General features: G+C 43.3%; 1 protein-coding gene across 5 annotated transcripts in view; it reads right to left on the bottom strand.

Annotated features, from left to right (window-relative positions):
* Positions 1 to 928: 928 nt before the first annotated feature.
* LOC118413041 (fibrous sheath-interacting protein 1-like) overlaps positions 929 to 18292 on the bottom strand; it is a 30159-nt gene continuing 12795 nt past the window's right edge. For 2 of the 5 annotated variants that reach the window (XM_035816184.1, XM_035816191.1), the window contains exons 9-15: positions 18185 to 18283; positions 10356 to 10466; positions 9721 to 9792; positions 7483 to 7635; positions 6488 to 6836; positions 3216 to 3332; positions 929 to 1777 (exon numbers count right to left, since the gene is read on the bottom strand). In XM_035816184.1, coding sequence (XP_035672077.1) covers positions 1503 to 1777; positions 3216 to 3332; positions 6488 to 6836; positions 7483 to 7635; positions 9721 to 9792; positions 10356 to 10466; positions 18185 to 18283 — 1176 coding nt within the window. In that variant the 3' untranslated portion in view covers positions 929 to 1502. Of the gene's footprint in view, positions 1778 to 2207; positions 2834 to 3215; positions 3333 to 6487; positions 6837 to 7482; positions 7636 to 9720; positions 9793 to 10355; positions 10467 to 18184; positions 18284 to 18292 lie in introns of those variants that run through there. The other 3 variants (XM_035816198.1, XM_035816212.1, XM_035816205.1) reach the window with 3 other exon arrangements.

The raw sequence follows: 18292 nt of genomic DNA, 5'->3' as shown, positions 1-18292 counted from the left end.
CACCTCAAGGTTGTACCAGGATAACGTGTTATCTGAAGGTGGGATGGTTCCTGACCTGTCTTGTTTTTGGAGACTACCTTACAAGGTCAGGTCCTGTAACTGGTCCATCCGACACCAGACAAATAGACATAAGGACAAGTCTGCTTCTATAACTTATTAAGTGTGAAGCAGACAAAGTCACGAGTGTCCAGCATAGAGTCTGCCTTGTGGCAAAGGTTGCTACGAACCAAACAAACAGCATGTTGAACCTTGTCCCTTATCCCATAACTGTATACTGACCAGTGGGTTAGTCCTGTTCTAGAATCACACTGCTGATGACTTTACCAAGCTCAGTTTGCTTGCATTGCTGAGCCACCCACTCCATCCTGAGATAAAGTTTGCAATCAGAAACTCCTTTCCTGTGTGTCTTCTGTGCAGTCTGGGGAAATGGGGGAGGAGGTCTGGTCATTTCAGGAATGATGTCTTTTCTGGGGGAGTGTCGGAAGGACAGACTGGGGGTTTAATAGCCTCAAGTTCAGAGTGCCACCGAAGAAATATGGTGCTAGTTGTAGGCCACCACAGGGGGTCTAGTGCAAGGTCAATAGCACAACACCACAGATATTCTGTCTCTCCCAAAGGTTTCATCTCTCTGTCTTTCCTGGCTTAGGCTTACATCACATTTCCAAACCGGACACCAAACTACACAAGACGCAAAGAGAAAGTCGTGGGCATTATCTGTGTATATTTTTTTTTACATATACATTTCTATTTTCGTTTCAGACCCCAGTGGAAATGTGACCTTAGCCCAACACCCTACAGGACACTTGAACTCGCTGGTATCCATCATGCTGCCCCCCAGCCCACACACCCAGCAGGAGCACAGGTTACCATAGCAACAAGGGACAGACCTACAACCTGTGTCATCATAACAAATCAAACAAACCCATTCAGATGTCTCAGGTGACACTTTATTACACTGACTACTATTTACAGTACAATCCGGGATGACAGTGTCATTGGGAGCGTGCCAGCTTAGATAAACAGCAGAATGAAGTATCGTTTCTGCCAGAGCAGCAAATATATTTTCACAAAGTACAAGTGCAAGGTAAGTATGTACAGCTTAACAACACAATGGCTTGTTTTTCAACACAATGTTCACAGAATTTTTACACCTATTAATATAAAATGTACATGCTTTTGGTGGACATTAGGTATCAAACAGGCTATTTTGCAGTAATAGCAGCTCTGACTATCAGCAGTGACGACCATCTTCCCTGCAGCAGTATAACTGCTAACCTTGGCAGTGGGCACCCTGCCAGCATCCCGTGCTGACCTGTGTCCCCCTCAGTACACCTGCTTAACAAATTCCCCATGAGATTAATCAACGAATTAATCAGCTCCAATGCAGGGGACAGAGTTTTGGGCCAGGGGTGGCAGAGTGGACACTGCGTCATGCCGTGATGTCTGGGACACCAAGGACAGATGATCGCGGGACAGGAAATTACCGGACAACCCTGGAAGACTTAATCCTGCCCCGGCTCACCATGCATTAAATCTGTCTCACGTGTCCCACCTCCGCTGCCCTGCTCCAGCGAGATGCCCACTTGTGGGGGGCCCTCCTGCGGCGCTGCGGCAGGCCTACGCGGAGACACGGCCGACTCCGCGGACCCCCTGGGGGTTCTGGGACTGCTGCAGCTGGACGGGGGTCGGGAGCTCCGACAGGACGACTGCGATGTTGCGCGTGGATTCTGCAGTAGTTCCTGTATGGTGTCCTCCGACACTGATTCAACTAGTATGTCTGTGGGATTAAAATGAACATGGTACAGCTAACATACATGTATGATTGAAAATAACTACCTAATTCAAACATATAGGGTAAAGACAGGGATGCTCCAACTGAAGTTTGGAAGACCGAATTGAATTATCTAGAGCCTTTTACATGTAGGAGGTTAGTCTTATGGATGACCTGGCACACTATCAAAGTATCAATTAACTTTAAAATGTAGCGACAACAACTAGTCTATCTACTGTATTATGAGCACTATGTAAAAATGAGATACACATACTGTTAGCAGCAAATTAAATCAATCAAACAATTAAGCAATCAAACTCTATTGTATAACAATTGAAACTAGACTAAGTGACAGAAAAATGGATTGATGGATAAACAAGATATGTTTCAATGTAGGACGAAAGTGCAACTTATTGAACTGAAAAATTTACCCAGTTATCTATTTCCAATCCAGGATATTTGAAGATGGGACACAAACAATAGGACGATAACAAATGTCTACATTGTAAGTTGAAGTGACAAGAACCTAACTATCCAACTGAAGACACACCCAGCAAGTGTCATTGACTGATATTTAGGAATGCTAAATATCAGGTGGCTGATTATCATGGTATATTGGTCAGTCACTGTTAACAGAAGTGGCGTCAGAATTAGGATTGGTCAATAGACATTAAAGTGTGCACATTATGGTCACTGTCACTAATGCCTGGTCAATGGACAAGACCACTTACACTGTATAAGATAAAGAAACATAACACGGTCTGGCACCTGGGCCTGACCCCTATTTGTTGTCGAGAACAGCTCAAAATCACTTTATTGTGCTGGTTGTAATAGATCTACTTCATATTCACGGCTGATTTCCACTCTTCTTTGGTTTATTTGTCCTTCCCAAATATTTGCATTGTGCACGTCTTATTAGCTGGAGCAAATTCAAATTTACAACTGAAGGTTTGCGATAAAATCTGTCTCACAGGTGTGCGGTTCCACACATTTGGACAAAGGCGTGGGGAGGAGAACAATGGGCCGTGCTGTCATACACCTGTTCCAGCCACTGACCTTCGTCTAATGAGGACAGGAAACAATTAGTTTCAGGTCATAAGTTTCAACACTGGCTTGACACTGATGAGGTAGATAAAAAGTAACTATCCAACTACGACAAGCTCTCACAGATAGAAGGGCTGGGAGAACAGTCCTGAAATTATATCATACATCATTTTATGACATGTCAATTATATGAAATTTTACAAGAACTCTTGGTTGTCTCTGGGAAGTGACATGTGATGATAAACAAGAGTTGCTGAACCAAATGGTCTGTTATTGATAATGGAGCCGACCGGCAGCCTTGGTCTGTCGCTAAGGTGGTTGAACTTCTACATCCATCATACCTGCCAGGCCGGATTAGGCAATCATGTTACCACTTGACAGGTAAAGAATAAAGGCCCACCTTGTTTCCTAGCAGCCAGCATGGCCTGCGCCCGGGCTAGGTAGGAGGAGTCGTCCCCTTGAGGCTGGGAGGAGGCATCTTCAGCTGGCCTGTCCACATCCCCATTCACATCTAACACTGGGGGACAACATCAACTCTGGTAAAAATCACAAGTATTTCACCTGGCCTGTCCACATCCCCATTCACATCTAACACTGGGGGACAACAGCAACTCTGGTAAAAATCACAAGCATTTCATCTGTCCTGTCCACATCCCCATTCACATCTAACACTGGGGGACAACATCAACTCTGGTAAAAATCACAAGTATTTCACCTGGCCTGTCCAAATCCCCATTCACATCTAACACTGGGGACAACAGCAACTCTGGTAAAAATCACAAGTATTTCATCTGGCTCAAAGATGAGATGAAGCTGGTGTGTTACGCCGAACGGCGGTTATACCAGCTGTATAGATACAGATACAGAAGCTTTCCTTTCACCCATAAACATCACTGCAGAATCTGGCTCAGTCTATCGTTTCTGTATTATTTGATTAAAGACGAAATGTCTACATAGTTGTTGTCTACCAAGTGTGAAAATCTTTTAATCAAGTATAATGTGATAAATAGAGCTTGAATTTCCAATCTTTCTACATAAAAAAAATGAAATAATTGAAACTTGACATTAATACAACTTGAAAGTCAAGCTTCTACCAAACGATTCCCCTAAGCATGATGGGATACAGTTCTTAATGTTCATCCAAGTGTGTAATGGGTGTACAGTTTCAAACAGCCTGGGGTAAGGATAGAAATGGACATCTGATACAGACCTGGCAAAATGGGGATTTTAAAGGGGGCCCCAACGCCCTTTTCCGTAGAGCGTAATCGGCGGTTTTAATTCTACGTACTCCGTAGCGGGACCGCTCGAATTCAACGTAGAGCGTAATCGGTGCATTTTGCGTCGAGCGATATTGACCCCTTTAATTTAACGTATTACGTAGAAGCTAACCGGATTTTACCGTAAAACGTAATTCATATTAATTTTTCGTCAAGCGTAATCAAAGTTTCATTAAACTTAACTAGTCTACCGGCAAATTTTACCCGCAAAAATGCTGGAAATTGCGTTTCAAAGGGTCCAGATTTAAAAATTTCGCCGGACATTCCTTGCTATGGCTCAACACTTCGGCACTGGACATGGTGAAAATATGTTGCGGGAGCGTCGTCCCCCAACTAGTAGAAATCTTTTTACCGACCTTAGCTTAGTTAACAAGCAAAATGTGCCCCTTAAATGCAGGAAATGGCATTTCAGAGGGTCGAGATTTCAATTTTTCTCCGGGCGCCGGGCGGCCCTTGCCAAGGCTTGCGCGCGACGGCTTGGGCCTAGCCTCCGGCGCTCACGACTCTCCGGCGCTCGTCGCCCTCAAAGACGTTTCTCTGACAGAAATGTCATTACATTGAGCATATGGTCTGCCAGCAAAATTTGTCCCTCAAAATGCAGGAAATGGTGTTTCAGAGGGTAAAAATTTCCAAATTTTCCCGTACCTACCTTGCGACAGTTCGACTGTTCGTGCTTTCGGCACTCGAAATCTGAAAATGATGTTTGGGGGCGTTGCCCAGCTTAAAGCTAAAACCATGTGAATTTCTAATTGGATGCTATTTAACTTAGCTTAGTCTGTGAGCAACATTTGCCCTTCAAAATGCTTAAAATGGCGTTTCAGAGGGTCAAGATTTCACAATATTCCCGGGGGAGCATGCCCCCGGACGCCCTAGGATTGTCGCGCCTCCGCTTTCGGTGCTACAAGTGCTGAAAATTACGTCACATGAGAAATTTGCTGTCGCCTCCTTTGGCCAGCAAGACGTCTTTAGAAGTTAAGTTTTAATCTTATTGATGGAATTATCAGTTTTGTTTAGATCTCATCTTCACATGTTCTGCCGTCGGCGGAGTTCAGCCAAAAGACAATAAATATTTGCATAATGCATTATGAAATTTCGTAATTTAGCGTAGAGCGTAATGAAGCGTCCATAATTTAGCGTATTACGTAGCCGGCCCTCCCGAATTTAGCGTAGAGCGTTGTCGGTACCCCCCCTTAGGGGCCCTCTTTAAAGAGTCACAAATGGCCACTAAGGAAACCAATAAAAGTGGATAGGTGGTCACTGTAGACAGTATTCTTAATGCTTGAGTCAATGGGATAAATTATTTGAGGGACCACTAAAAGTGGTCACATTGGCCAGGTGGTCTATGTACATGTAGAGGCCTTTGCTTGTACAGGTTTGACTGTATGTAGAGAAACATACATTATACACTCCTGGACCTGAAAATGGCCCACTGTTAGAGTATGGTGGTGTAGAGACAGAAATAGAACTGCTTTCTGGGCAGCAGTTGGTTCTGATCAGGTAGAGGCCACCTGCTAGCTATGTGATTGCCCTGCAAAATGCCACCGAAGGGAAGGAGAATTCGAGTCGGGATTACAAGGAATGTTTACCCCAACATAAAAGAACTGTTCATTTCTCCATGTACCTTGGACAAGACATGGTTTAACTGCCTGACCTGCCTCTTCAAACAAACAGAAATAATTGGAAACCTGGACAAGTTTTTCTGAGCCTAGAGTCTACTCTAAAGCAGTAGACTAAGACAGGACTGTTACAATAGGTCAGGAAGAAGCTGACAATGAACAAAGTCAGTCATTGTGTTCCAGATACAAGTGTGAAAAGAAAGTCTTTAATCCAGGAGTGCTGATTGTTGATGGCAGGAAGTCGGCAACATTTAAGTCAAGAGGCTTGCCTGCAGGGATACAACTGCCTCTTAAAATTTCAACTGATGACTCTTTTGAATTGTCTTGACTTCTAGGCGGCAATTGACCAAGAAAAAAGAGGCCATTCATTGATTCAAGCTAATTGTGAGGTAAGGGCCACAGGATGAATCTTTACACTACAGAATTGGTTCCAACTACATTTACATCTTCATCACACACCATATAGTCAACAACTGACAACAGCAGGTGAAAGGAAGGCTAGGGAACACTAGTTGGCAGTACGTGGCACCTTGTTCCTTTAAGGACCAGCAGCACTGGTAATGGGGAGTCCCTGGACTTGACCCTGACATGGATCAGGTCTTGTCCAGTCATGTGATGAGAGCAAACTTTGTACAGGTGGACCCCTGATCCCTATTTGTTTGTGTGTGTCTGGCGCTGATCGCTGTAACAAACACTTGAATTCCTGAGAGTCTCTAAGGACACTGTTGGGCATTGTTACGGTAAGAGTAAGACATATGCTGATTCTGAAAGTTACGTACCAGCCAGTCTCCTGCCTAGTGCTCCCTCTGCCATCTCCATGTAGGAAGGTTGGCCTTGCTCCTCAGACTCAGACTCTTCATGTCTCACTCGTACTGACTTGCTGGCTTCATCCAGCAGCTTCCTGAGGGTATCCTCCGGCAGCCTGGGTGTTTCTACAGAAGCCATGGTGAGGCGGGACGATCTGGAGGAGGCCTGGGACCTGGGGGACAGGGACTCCTGTAGGGACTGGGACCTGGGGGACAGGGACTCCTGCAGGGACTGGGTCTCCGAGGTGGCTCGGGAGGACACCTGGGCACACTGGTCCAGCAGGGCCTGTAACTGGTACTCTGACAGGCTGGGGGACTCCATCTGAACAAACAGAAAGAAAATGTCAATCTATCTAATACATTGTACCTTTTTTTAATCTATGCAGTCTGATACCAAACTTGAGCATTAGCAGCTGTCCTTATGGGTGCTGACGTACATGTAAGTCACTCAAGTGGTTGTTGATGCTGGTCTCAAACTTCTGTCTGTCCCTAATAGTCACTATGCGCTGTGGCAGTGAGTTCCAGAGTTTTGTTGTGACTTTACTCTCTACAAAGTTGTCCAGGGTGAAAATAAAGTTGACCTCTAGTATATCTTGTTATACATTGTATCTAACAGGTCTTTTCCACATACATTGTATATGTCAATGTATGTCTCTATGTCTTTTGAAACAACCAAACATTTGTCTGTGTGCAGATGTCATACATATATTCGAGTCAGTGTGGCCTACGGCAATAAGGTAGATTCAACTTATGACGTAGAAAAAAGACCAAAAACATTTACATTGTGTTTTGACCAGTCAGGTACGGGGACATACATGTACATGTAATCTTCTTTTTCTTCCATCAGATTTAAAGTCATGGAACATTTGATGCTATGATAGACACTATCCATTACAGTTGTGTTCTAATCAAACAATGGCTAGTGAGTGAGTGTTGTGCCCTGCAGGTTGTCAGTACGATGACCGTACCTCCTGTTCCACCTGTGTCTGCAGCTCCTCCAGCTCCCGCTCGATGTCCTGCAGGCGGTGCTGCTGGTCGCGGACCTGCCGCGTGTCCCGCAGCACACGCTCGCCTAGCTGCATCACGTCCAGCGACGAGCGCAGGTCCGTCATCTGGAACAGCTGGGGGAGGGAGAACCAGGATTACACCAGGATCGCTGATGACAGGACACGAGGATGGAACCACACCACTGAGCTGGTCCATGTGTGGTATACTACTACTGGTATAGACACAGCATCACTGCTTGGTTGGGCAGTCACAAATGTTTAAAGACATCATTGGATACACCACACTGGCACATCACTTTCACTTTGAGAACAGATGGATACCAGTAATGTAAAAAGTTTGAATTTTTCAGAACGTAGTACATGTATGATTAAAATTCTTTCTCTCTTTCTCTCTCACACACACACACGCATACATACACACAGAAAATCCAAACGAACTTGACGTAAGGTAGCTACATTATGTTATATTCACCTACAGTTTTTTCACCTCTCTGGTAAGGTGAGGTAAGAGTTTTTTGCTATCTTATCTTGAGATACATGTGTACATGTATCAGTTTAAATCGCATAAAATGAGTGACTTAAACAATCAGTTTTATCAATGTGTTAGCCATTTCCGGTATACAGTATAGTAAGTACTCCATGCTGGTCTGCCTTTAGATAACATCTTGTCTGAAGGACACAGGACAGTCAGACAGATCCACACCAGTGGGCTGATAACTATTTTATAGCCATAAGATATCCTTACCAAGGTCCTTCCAGGTCACCCTATTTTTAAACCCCTAAATAGCTGCCAAGGGGACTGGATGTCCCTGCCAGTGGGGCTGCCCAGCATGGCCGCACATCCGACCACAGTTAGCCAATAGCGAATGCGCTAGAACGGTGGGAGTGGAGGTCTTTTCAGGACGCTAAGTCCTTCAGGATTTTACAATTATACTAGGGACAGGACCAAGTTTGGAACAAGGCAAACATAACTGTATTCAAGACCAAAAGGGAAACCTCAGAAGTGTAAATCAGGTGACAGGAAGTCATAATCACTAACAATCACTGAGCAAAGTACCGCCTATAGTGCAGCACACAGAGCCACACCAGATGCTGCGGGGGACAAACTAATTCAACAAATCAGCTGCCTCTTGCTTCCAATTTACTCCCACGAGTTACCTCAGCCTTGTGAAGAAGACTGGAACTAAACGTCAAAGCACGTGCCGATAAGTTTATCCGTACTGATAAACGCGCTGTAGAAACATTAATGACATACACCTGCTCTATATCTAACATCATTAGACATCCCATGGAGATACCCTGCCTCTCATCTCCTAACTAGGTATGATATAACTCAAGATTTACAAGTTAATGACAATTTCACCATACAAGTTGGTGACTGCTTGAACAAACATAGAAGAAACATAGAATATTATATATGGAAGTACATGCATATTAGGTTAGAGAAATTTATCATTATAAATGTTTATTGTAAACTAATCTACATGATAAAAATCTAAAAGATGCAATGGGTACCTGAATATTGTCCCACCATGACTAACATATAACAACGATTGCTTTATGATATATAACCTTCTTCCTGCTGCCAAATCCTGTACCCAACAGACAATTTGGAAGCCAAATGGCTAAAGGGTGAAAACAATTTCCTGTGATAACCACTGATCACAGCATGAACTGGCACCCACCACTCTTTGTAACTTTCCAGCAAAGATTCAGGTGAGTCAACACGAATCCTTTCTACTTTACTAAACCTACATTCAGCTGTACCAACAAACCCTGGAGGGACAGGCAGAAGAGGAAGTTGTGAGATGAGGAGACGGTATTTCTCTATCTGTGTACGTCTGTTTAAGATATTGATAGTACACTAAAGCAAAGATTGTATGGAGAGACAGAAGAGCATGTGAGTTGTGAGATGAGGAAGATGACTTTTATCTGGCACAATTCCCAATGCCATTCCCGTTAAAGGAAATGTTGTTTTCATAAATTAAATGTAATCAACAGGGGTAGACTGGCTTGACATTATCCTGGTTATCCATCCCATAAAGCTACATTTTTGTACATGCATTTGTAGAGATACATTTGTAAGCAATCTGTGATAGTGGATAGATCAAGTGCTACACTTTCTTGTCCAGCTTTTCTTTACAACACTGTATGCAAAATACTGTAAACAAGAATGTGTGTATCCATCCCTATCCTCACCTCATCATTCTGTATGTCGAAGTTCCTGGGAGTGCTGCAGATCGACTCATAATCATGTGGTGGCAACAACACCTGCAAGGTATAATACAGAATTTTTATATAACATGTACCTTGCCTACATTGGAGGGATACCATCAGCACTAAATTCAAGAAGGTATCACGTTCAATTCCGCAGGCTAGCTTTGCTTTATGCTAAATTCAGGTGACAAGTACACTTTATGTTGAGTGTACTGATCATGCTCCACATTTACAATATTACTCTGGGAAACCAGACTCCTAAGAGGCAGAGCGGAAAAGGTTACCGATCCCCGCCACACACGCGCCCACAACCGTACACCGGCCCCACTATCCAGCTGGTCCCACTAAATGCCGACCCCCAACTATCGCTTGACTCTCACGTAGCGATAGTGGGGGCCAGCTGGATCGTTGGGCGAGTGTGGACCTGGATTGATAGCGAACCCTTCCCGCGTTGACTCGAATCGGTCTAGTTTTCCCAGGGTACTAATTTACATCAAGGTAGAGATCTTGGGCAAAGAAATGTTGGTATTGAAATATCAAAATGGCACTCTACAGGACAGGGTATGCAGCCCCCCCCCCCCCATTCCCAAGCCATTCATTCGTCTGAATAATCTGACCTGTAGTTTAGAGTCGATATCTCGGAGTGCCTTCATGTCGTCCTCCTCAGGTGTGAAACCAGTGCCGGGGACCAGGGCCAGCTGGAACGGGTTCACAGGTGTGTCTGCAGCCTGTAGGAGACAGGTAAAGAGTTAAGTACATGATGTTCATCTACGGGAACATAGCGTCACATACACATACACAGTGGGGCATGCGATAGTACAGTCTGACATGTCACCATATTGATTGAATTCTGTGGATCCAAGGGCCAGCCTCCAGTCTATCACTGGCCCCTCCCCATCTTATGTAGGAAGGGATAGCATTCGTTATTCTAACACTGGCATGAAGCCAGCAGACCACTGTATGAGGGAGCTACAGGCCTTAGCCTTAAGGTTCAAATCTCTGCATGTAAAAGAACCCAACACACTTTTCAAAAAGACTAGGGGTGACTCACAGTGATCGGTTGAAAATAGAAAGCCATATTGCACCACCAGCTACAAGGAAAAATCATCATTTCTTCACCACAGTTGAGGACTGCTTTTACCTTTTTATTACACTTTGTTCTTTCTACAGTTATCATTACTAAAGAAAGCACAGGAAAGTTCGCGGGGATTTTATTTTGCAGTAGCGGGAAAAAGGGCTGTTTGCGGTGGTTTTAAGTTCGCAGTAGCACTATAGTCTCTTAATGCTATGGAAAAAAGGTTGCGGTGGTTTTAAGTTCGCAGAGAAGCGCCCACTGCGAAAACTGCGAACATTAAACCACCGCGAAAGTTTCTGCATTTACAGTACTCTACATGCTGCACTAAGGTCAACCATGGACAAAATCAGAGCACATATGCAGGGACCACTGGCAAACAGGCAGGACCACTGAACATAACTGCCTAGCACAGATGGTAGGGGATGAACAAGGTGCTGAGCTTCCCTCTAATATTTGAACATAAACCCCAGGTAGCACCATTCTGGGATCTCTAAATAGGGCAGCTGGGTCAACAGATAAAGCTATATCAAATTGATGCTATAACATTGTGAATTTTACTGGTTAGACATATCTAATCTAAAATATCCAATTTTTGTTGCAATTCAGTTTCTTTGAATATTCAATATTTATAATAAAAATGAACTCAGTTTAAACATGCTCAATTAGGTATGGATTTTGTACCACCACATGATAAATGGCACAGAATCCTATACTTTATAGCTTCTTCTAATGCCCTAGACACCACAAGTTTACTTTGATCTATATCAGGCTGCAACAGCTGACATCACGGAAGATCCCTTTCAACAGCAGGCCATTACACTTATCTTAACATGGATCAAGTCATGTAAATATAACAACAAGGGATATTAGGTGTATCCACTGGAAGTGGCAATTAAAACAGCTCCTGTGGTTCCTTTGGCTGGCTGGTATGGTGATGAGGGATGAGGATGGTAGTTGACAACAAAATCTTACATAAAGCTTGTAGATAACTAAGAGGATGGTATGACTGATCTAACCTGGATGAAACGCAACCTTTAAGAAAAGGAAAACGACTTTAACAGAGATTTCCTTCCTCCAGCCCCTAGGTCCACCACACCTGTAGGGGCCTCTCCCCCATGATGGCTGCAGCAAGGTGTTGCCAAAACACACAACTGCTCTATCTGCACACATCCTTAACAAGCTGGATAATGAATGTGCTAAAAGGTTGGTTAAACACAAAACAGACAGTAGCCCCACCTTACCAGCTATCATTACACCTCCCAGCTGACAGCTGCCTGGAGAAGCATTAGGGAGTACAAATCATTGCCTCCATCCCATAATCCTCGGCAGTACCTCTCCTACTGAGCTGGTGTACCGTTCAAATCTCAGCTTTCCTCAAACTAGTAACTGTATTTTACTCCAATTACTGTCCACCTGCGGTGATGTCCACTTGACACATCATTCTCAAAATCGAAGTCAAACTTCATTGACCCGTCACATGACTACGGTGGGAAGACATACCAGTACTAGTCACACAAACTTGATTCCACAGCAGGCACTTACAGAATGATGATTTTACACTGAAAATTACCCTGGGAGCCAGACAGGACCAAGTAGCTAGTGAGTTAGCTAGCGAGTTTTGTTCAGGAAGCCACGGCAGTCAGCTCGCCGACCTCACATTAGCGATCCGGGGGAGTTTAAGCCACCAAATAAACAGTTAACTGTCCTGGCTGCCCGACCCGGATGGCCTCCAGGGTAACTGAAAATGAACAAGGGTATTTTTCAGCAAACTGCCCTAATGGTCAAGATGACATTGACAGCACAAGTATTTGATAAAACACCGAATTTTTAAATGCAACCATCAGGCACAATTTTACGTACTAGAAACAAAATGTATATATCTGTACCTTCATTACTAAAGAAACTGCCTTTATTCTTTTCCTTCACTGATTTAGAGTGTGATAATGTTGCATGGTTCTGTGTTGATCATGTACAGAAAGTCAGAAGTACAAAATGTATGGCCTGGAGCAAGCAGACGTGTCACCTGCATTGTGTAATCTCAGGTGTCAGGTAATGACAGATTGTCTGCAAGGTCTCAAGATGATCATTTGGACCTGAACACACCTTTGCCTTTGTTGTCTTAAGTAGCAAGGTGCCTTGGGTTATATCTACAATAAATCATATGAAAGAACAATAGATAAAAGACAGGTAGACAACACATTGTCTGTAGATGGTAATATGGTACAGTGAGTCCTAACAATGAGGTGGTTGACATTGACTACTTCAGTTGCAGCTCCCTGGCGCCATATCAAACACATATCGTTGTACCAGCACAGTACACTTACTTCCATCAAATTGAACACTGCTAAGACCTATGTATGTGTGAACTCTGCAAACATGTAGGGCAGTACTACAGGGACATTGATTCTACACTTTCTGGTCAACTTTTTGCAGATGACATTCCTTTAAGAAGAAAGGGTGGCTTGAAGGCCAAGGAACATGCCGTGTTTACCATTGTGGGCCCTCTAGCCAATTTTCCGCAGATAGTGGCATCCAGTCATCTATTCCACATTGTCGTTAAATCCATTGGCCCTGTACTGATTGATCACATAAGGTTGGTAGCTGGACTGTTGGACTCCATTAGACCACATTGTTTGCAGTTTAACTCTAAATCACTCCAAGGTACACAACAGTAGCCTGCCCTGCAGATGGATATCTACCATGAGATGTGAGCATTCTTGGCAACACCGAGTCTATGTCAAAGGAAAACTACAACAAGACTTCTGGCAGGTACACTTCAAGTTGACTTGAAGGGCATGATGCACCATGGTTGCTATGATCACACTATCTTCATCATTGTTTTCTGAGACTCACCAATAAATGTCATTTTCCCTGAATTTTGACTGTTAAAAGTAAGCTGACAACACGTAAACTGTAAACTACCAGCCAAGGGCAGATCTATCATCTTCTCACATTCCTGTGTATTGATGGTGAAATTTATGGCCAGGCGGAGACTTCCAAGGTTGGTGATCATAGATCAAAGTTGTCCATCCCCAAACCCCTTTCATGTGGCAGAGGTCCGGCCCTCTTACCACTGGTGCAGAACTGCTAAGTAGCAGCAGGTTTCAGCACAAACCTGGGGCAGGAATCTAATCCCCATAATAGCACCATTTACACTTTGCATTGGGGAATGCAATGGGCCAGAAAGTTTCCCACATGTGTGAACTGTTAGCACTCTGCCCAGAACTAGGCTATGCACACAGATAATTACTGGTTAATGGCACCTGTTGCAGTAAATTTCCTTCAGCCAATGGATCAGACCCATCATTTTAGGCACCATTCCAGAACTGCCCATTCCAGCCCAAATCCTGGTCCTTAGGCAACCATCATCTCTAGACAACACCCGGCCTTAGGCGGTGAAGGCAAAGGTAAAGCGGGTGACCTTAAACTAAGGACAAAGAATGATGCTAAACTGACGTAACTAGCATTTTTTCTGTATTTTCATTAAAGAAAAAGGCTGTGACAAGAGGGGAGAAAAATATATACAATATTGTTCCAGAATTCAATCAAAGAAACAACTTCAAACCAACTATTGTCAACAGTCAAACATACTGATATGTTGTTTTTCATCTTCCTGGTTGATGGTGTAAATAAGATGGGTACTTACATTTCGCTTTACAAGCTTTGCGTGAGAGAGTGATATTTTTAGAAGGTCATGATACAAGGACCAGAAATTCCTTGGTCTTCTAAATTATGAGGTCTTCAGGTCAGTGTATTGGTGTTTTTTTCCCAATTACCTAGCAGTACATCAACAGAGTACCATTATTAGAAGTACCTGGTCAAATTGGTTTGGACTAGCTACATTTTGGGTATGAGAAATCACCATGGCGAACAAGCCAACACCCAAAAGACTAGGAATCTTCCCCATGGTACCATCCCTTTATATGGGGTCGTAAATATACTGTACACAGCGGGGGAAGGGTCAAATCCATAGATGGCCACAAAAAATATGTTGTAGACAAACAGGTTCAAGGATATGTTGGAATGGGACTGTGTGAACGTGCCAGAGAGCACGCTATGACCGTGCTTTTACGTGCAGACACGCAAGTACGATCATCATCGGTCAGCCGCAGTGCAGTCGGCCAGAAGTCACATCCAGGTCTATAGGTGCTGTTAGATGGGTTTACAGCTATGACTCTATGATAGTCATTGTAAGCAGCTATACAGAGTATCCACAACCAATGTCTCCACATCAATATGAAGTGTTAACAGTTGATTCTGCTTGTCACGCAACAATTCAACATTAATTATATATTATATAATAAAAATTTTGTACTTTACTTTGACGATATTTGTTCCTGATGTACGCTTTTATTCATTCATCAGCTTTCGCAAGAAAACTACCTTGAAAGTTGAAACCGAAACCGGTGTTTTTAGAAAACTTTTGCGGCTAAAGCTATTAGGGCACAACTCGCTGTACGTGCAAATACGTGCTCTCTACGTGCAATCTTTTGGGATCCAAAAGTGGTAAGAACCGCCTCCGTGTGAACTCATATTGAATCCGACAGATTTTGGAGTATGCAGAAATGCCATAGAACTTTACGTGCAGGCAAAACTGCTGCGGATTCGCTGTACGTGCCAGTACGGGCGAGGTGCCTGCCCTGTACAGCCTGAACCTTTTCAGAAATATGTGGCGGACGTGGCCTACCAAGAAAACGTATGGAAAATCGCACATACTGCAGGTTGTGTCCTTAGCTTTACACGGTCATACACTGTTGGCAGCTATGGGTTAGAAATGGCATCCTATTAACTTAAGGGAGATCACCTTGTCCCCTCCACAACATGCGTAGCGTGATAAAAACTAATCAGTCCATAATTTGATGTCCTTATCATTGCAAAGTTTAACCCTAAAGATGTACCTTTTCAATGTCTTGGAATGCATTTAACAGTTTTTACATTACCCTGATGAATTCTAATCGGCAGGAGTGTACTCAAACTGTGGCATTTAAGAGGTGTTGAATTTATAGTACCTGACACTATTGGCCTAAAGTTGTGCTTCTTTGGAGCTGCTGATAGAGCTGCATTTAACTGTTTGCACGCACAGTACTGTCTGCATGACTATTGAATAAATGAGTGATTGAGTGAGGGAGGGAGGGAGTACTGCATGTAGTGCAAAAAGAAGTTGGTCACCAAATACTTTCACCAAGAAGGTTAGCTTTTGGCTCCCTTTTGGTGTTAGTGGTTGGGTCTGTTTATATGAACAGCATAACTCGAGAAGCTGTATATGGATCTTTATGATATTTGATATGTGAGATGTTTGGACAGTAACGTGACTTTAAAGCAACTCTTAGTTTGTCCAGCTATCTAGGACTAGCCTTGTCAAGCCTTTACCTTGGCTGACACAATTAAAAACCCATGGCTTTAACCTTCAGTCATCGCCCGTAGATGTTGGGGTTTGAGGCACATCCCAGGCCTCCCACAGGGTCTTCCCAAATCCTACCAGTGATGAGAACCACTGGCTGCTTACATTCCACCATCGCAACTGATGAAAGTAACTTTCCTACAGATACAAACTATCAGTGAGGACACTGAGAAAAGCGTCAAAAAGAGACCCACGGTGAAATATGAGAGCGTTCCACGAGGGCAGATCCTTTGATCTGGGCAACATCTGTCAACGGTCATACAGCTACGACTATGGCTGGGTTTCCTGGAGAAATGTCAGGGGAACTCAATGTTTTAAAACAATGCTCAGAACATCGTTATTCTAAAGGGAAGTTGGGTCAAAACAAACGTAAGAATTTTAAGAATGAGCTTGCATAAAAGGTTGCACCAGAGATGGGTGGTAGTTTTTTAACTAAGTACAGTTACATGCATCTTTACATCAAAGCTATGACCTGCCAACTACCACATAGAGCAAATTAGCTGATTGAAATAGTATTGTATCAAGTTGCTTGGTAGGACTTTCTCAATCTATAAACTTGAACTTTTACCAATGTTGTCAAAATACAAGAGAGGTTCTCATAACAGCTAAGAAATAACAAAGACTTGGCTGAAAATCGGATGTTTTTTTTAAACATAAAACAGTGGAGCATTAAGTTATGGAAACACTCCCCATTCACTGCCTTCCCTCTTTTTATGGATGAATCAGCAGGACAAATAATCCAAAAGCTTGTTTTGTGTGTTTGAATCTGTCAGCTGTCAAAACCTTGGTTCTTTGGGAAAATTTAAGGACAGGTCATTAACCTGTAGTTAGCAAGTGGGACTTACTACTATAATAACTATGACCATCATAATCCTCACTTTATGGGTTGTGTGTCACTGTACCATATAATATATAATCCCAGACACTCTTTCTTGAGTTTGGAGACCTCATACACATGTACGTTTTTGTACCTCTATGCATACTAGTACTTCATTGCTTTTGTAAGTTTCTCATTCTGTCTTGTCTCATTGACTATGCAAAAAAGGCTGTAACTAGCATTATGATATTCATTAAATTATCTATTTCAAATGATGATCATACACATATGTATGTACCAAAATTGTTGCATGCGTGAAAGTCCTAAATTGGCAGAATGCCATGTCTATATTTCAGAATAAATCATACAAATGACAATTATGCAGACCCTCAAGCTTGTTGCACATCTGTATAGTACTCACCTGACTGTCCTCCTCTGTATCAATGTTCTCCAGTAGACCAATAACATAGAGCAGTACTCACCTGACTGTCCTCCTCTGTATCAATGTTCTCCAGTAGAGCAATAACATAGAGCAGTACTCACCTGATTGTCCTCCTCTGTATCAATGTTCTCCAGTAGAGCAATAACAGAGAGCAGTACTCACCTGACTGTCCTCCTCTGTATCAATGTTCTCCAGTAGAGCAATAACATAGAGCAGTACTCACCTGACTGTCATCCTCTGTATCAATGTTCTCCAGTAGAGCAATAACAGAGAGCAGTACTCACCTGACTGTCATCCTCTGTATCAATGTTCTCCAGTAGAGCAATAACAGAGAGCAGTACTCACCTGACTGTCATCCTCTGTATCAATGTTCTCCAGTAGAGCAATAACAGAGAGCAGTACTCACCTGACTGTCATCCTCTGTATCAATGTTCTCCAGTAGAGCAATAACAGAGAGCAGTACTCACCTGACTGTCATCCTCTGTGTCAATGTTCTCCAGTAGAGCAATAACAGAGAGCAGTGCTCACCTGACTGTCATCCTCTGTATCAATATTCTCCAGTAGAGCAATAACAGAGAGCAGTACTCACCTGACTGTCATCCTCTGTGTCAATGTTCTCCAGTAGAGCAATAACAGAGAGCAGTGCTCACCTGACTGTCATCCTCTGTATCAATATTCTCCAGTAGAGCAATAACAGAGAGCAGTACTCACCTGACTGTCATCCTCTGTATCAATGTTCTCCAGTAGTTCCTCCAGTCGCTTCTTCTCATCATCAGTCATGGCGATCAGGCTGTTCGCATCTGAGGCCAACTGCAGAAA

This window comes from Branchiostoma floridae, chromosome 1 (genome assembly GCF_000003815.2).
Source record: "Branchiostoma floridae strain S238N-H82 chromosome 1, Bfl_VNyyK, whole genome shotgun sequence".
NCBI classification, from domain to species: Eukaryota; Metazoa; Chordata; class Leptocardii; order Amphioxiformes; family Branchiostomatidae; genus Branchiostoma; species Branchiostoma floridae.
Note: the sequence above shows the minus strand (reverse complement) of the source record. Positions and strands in the feature narration are given on the sequence as shown.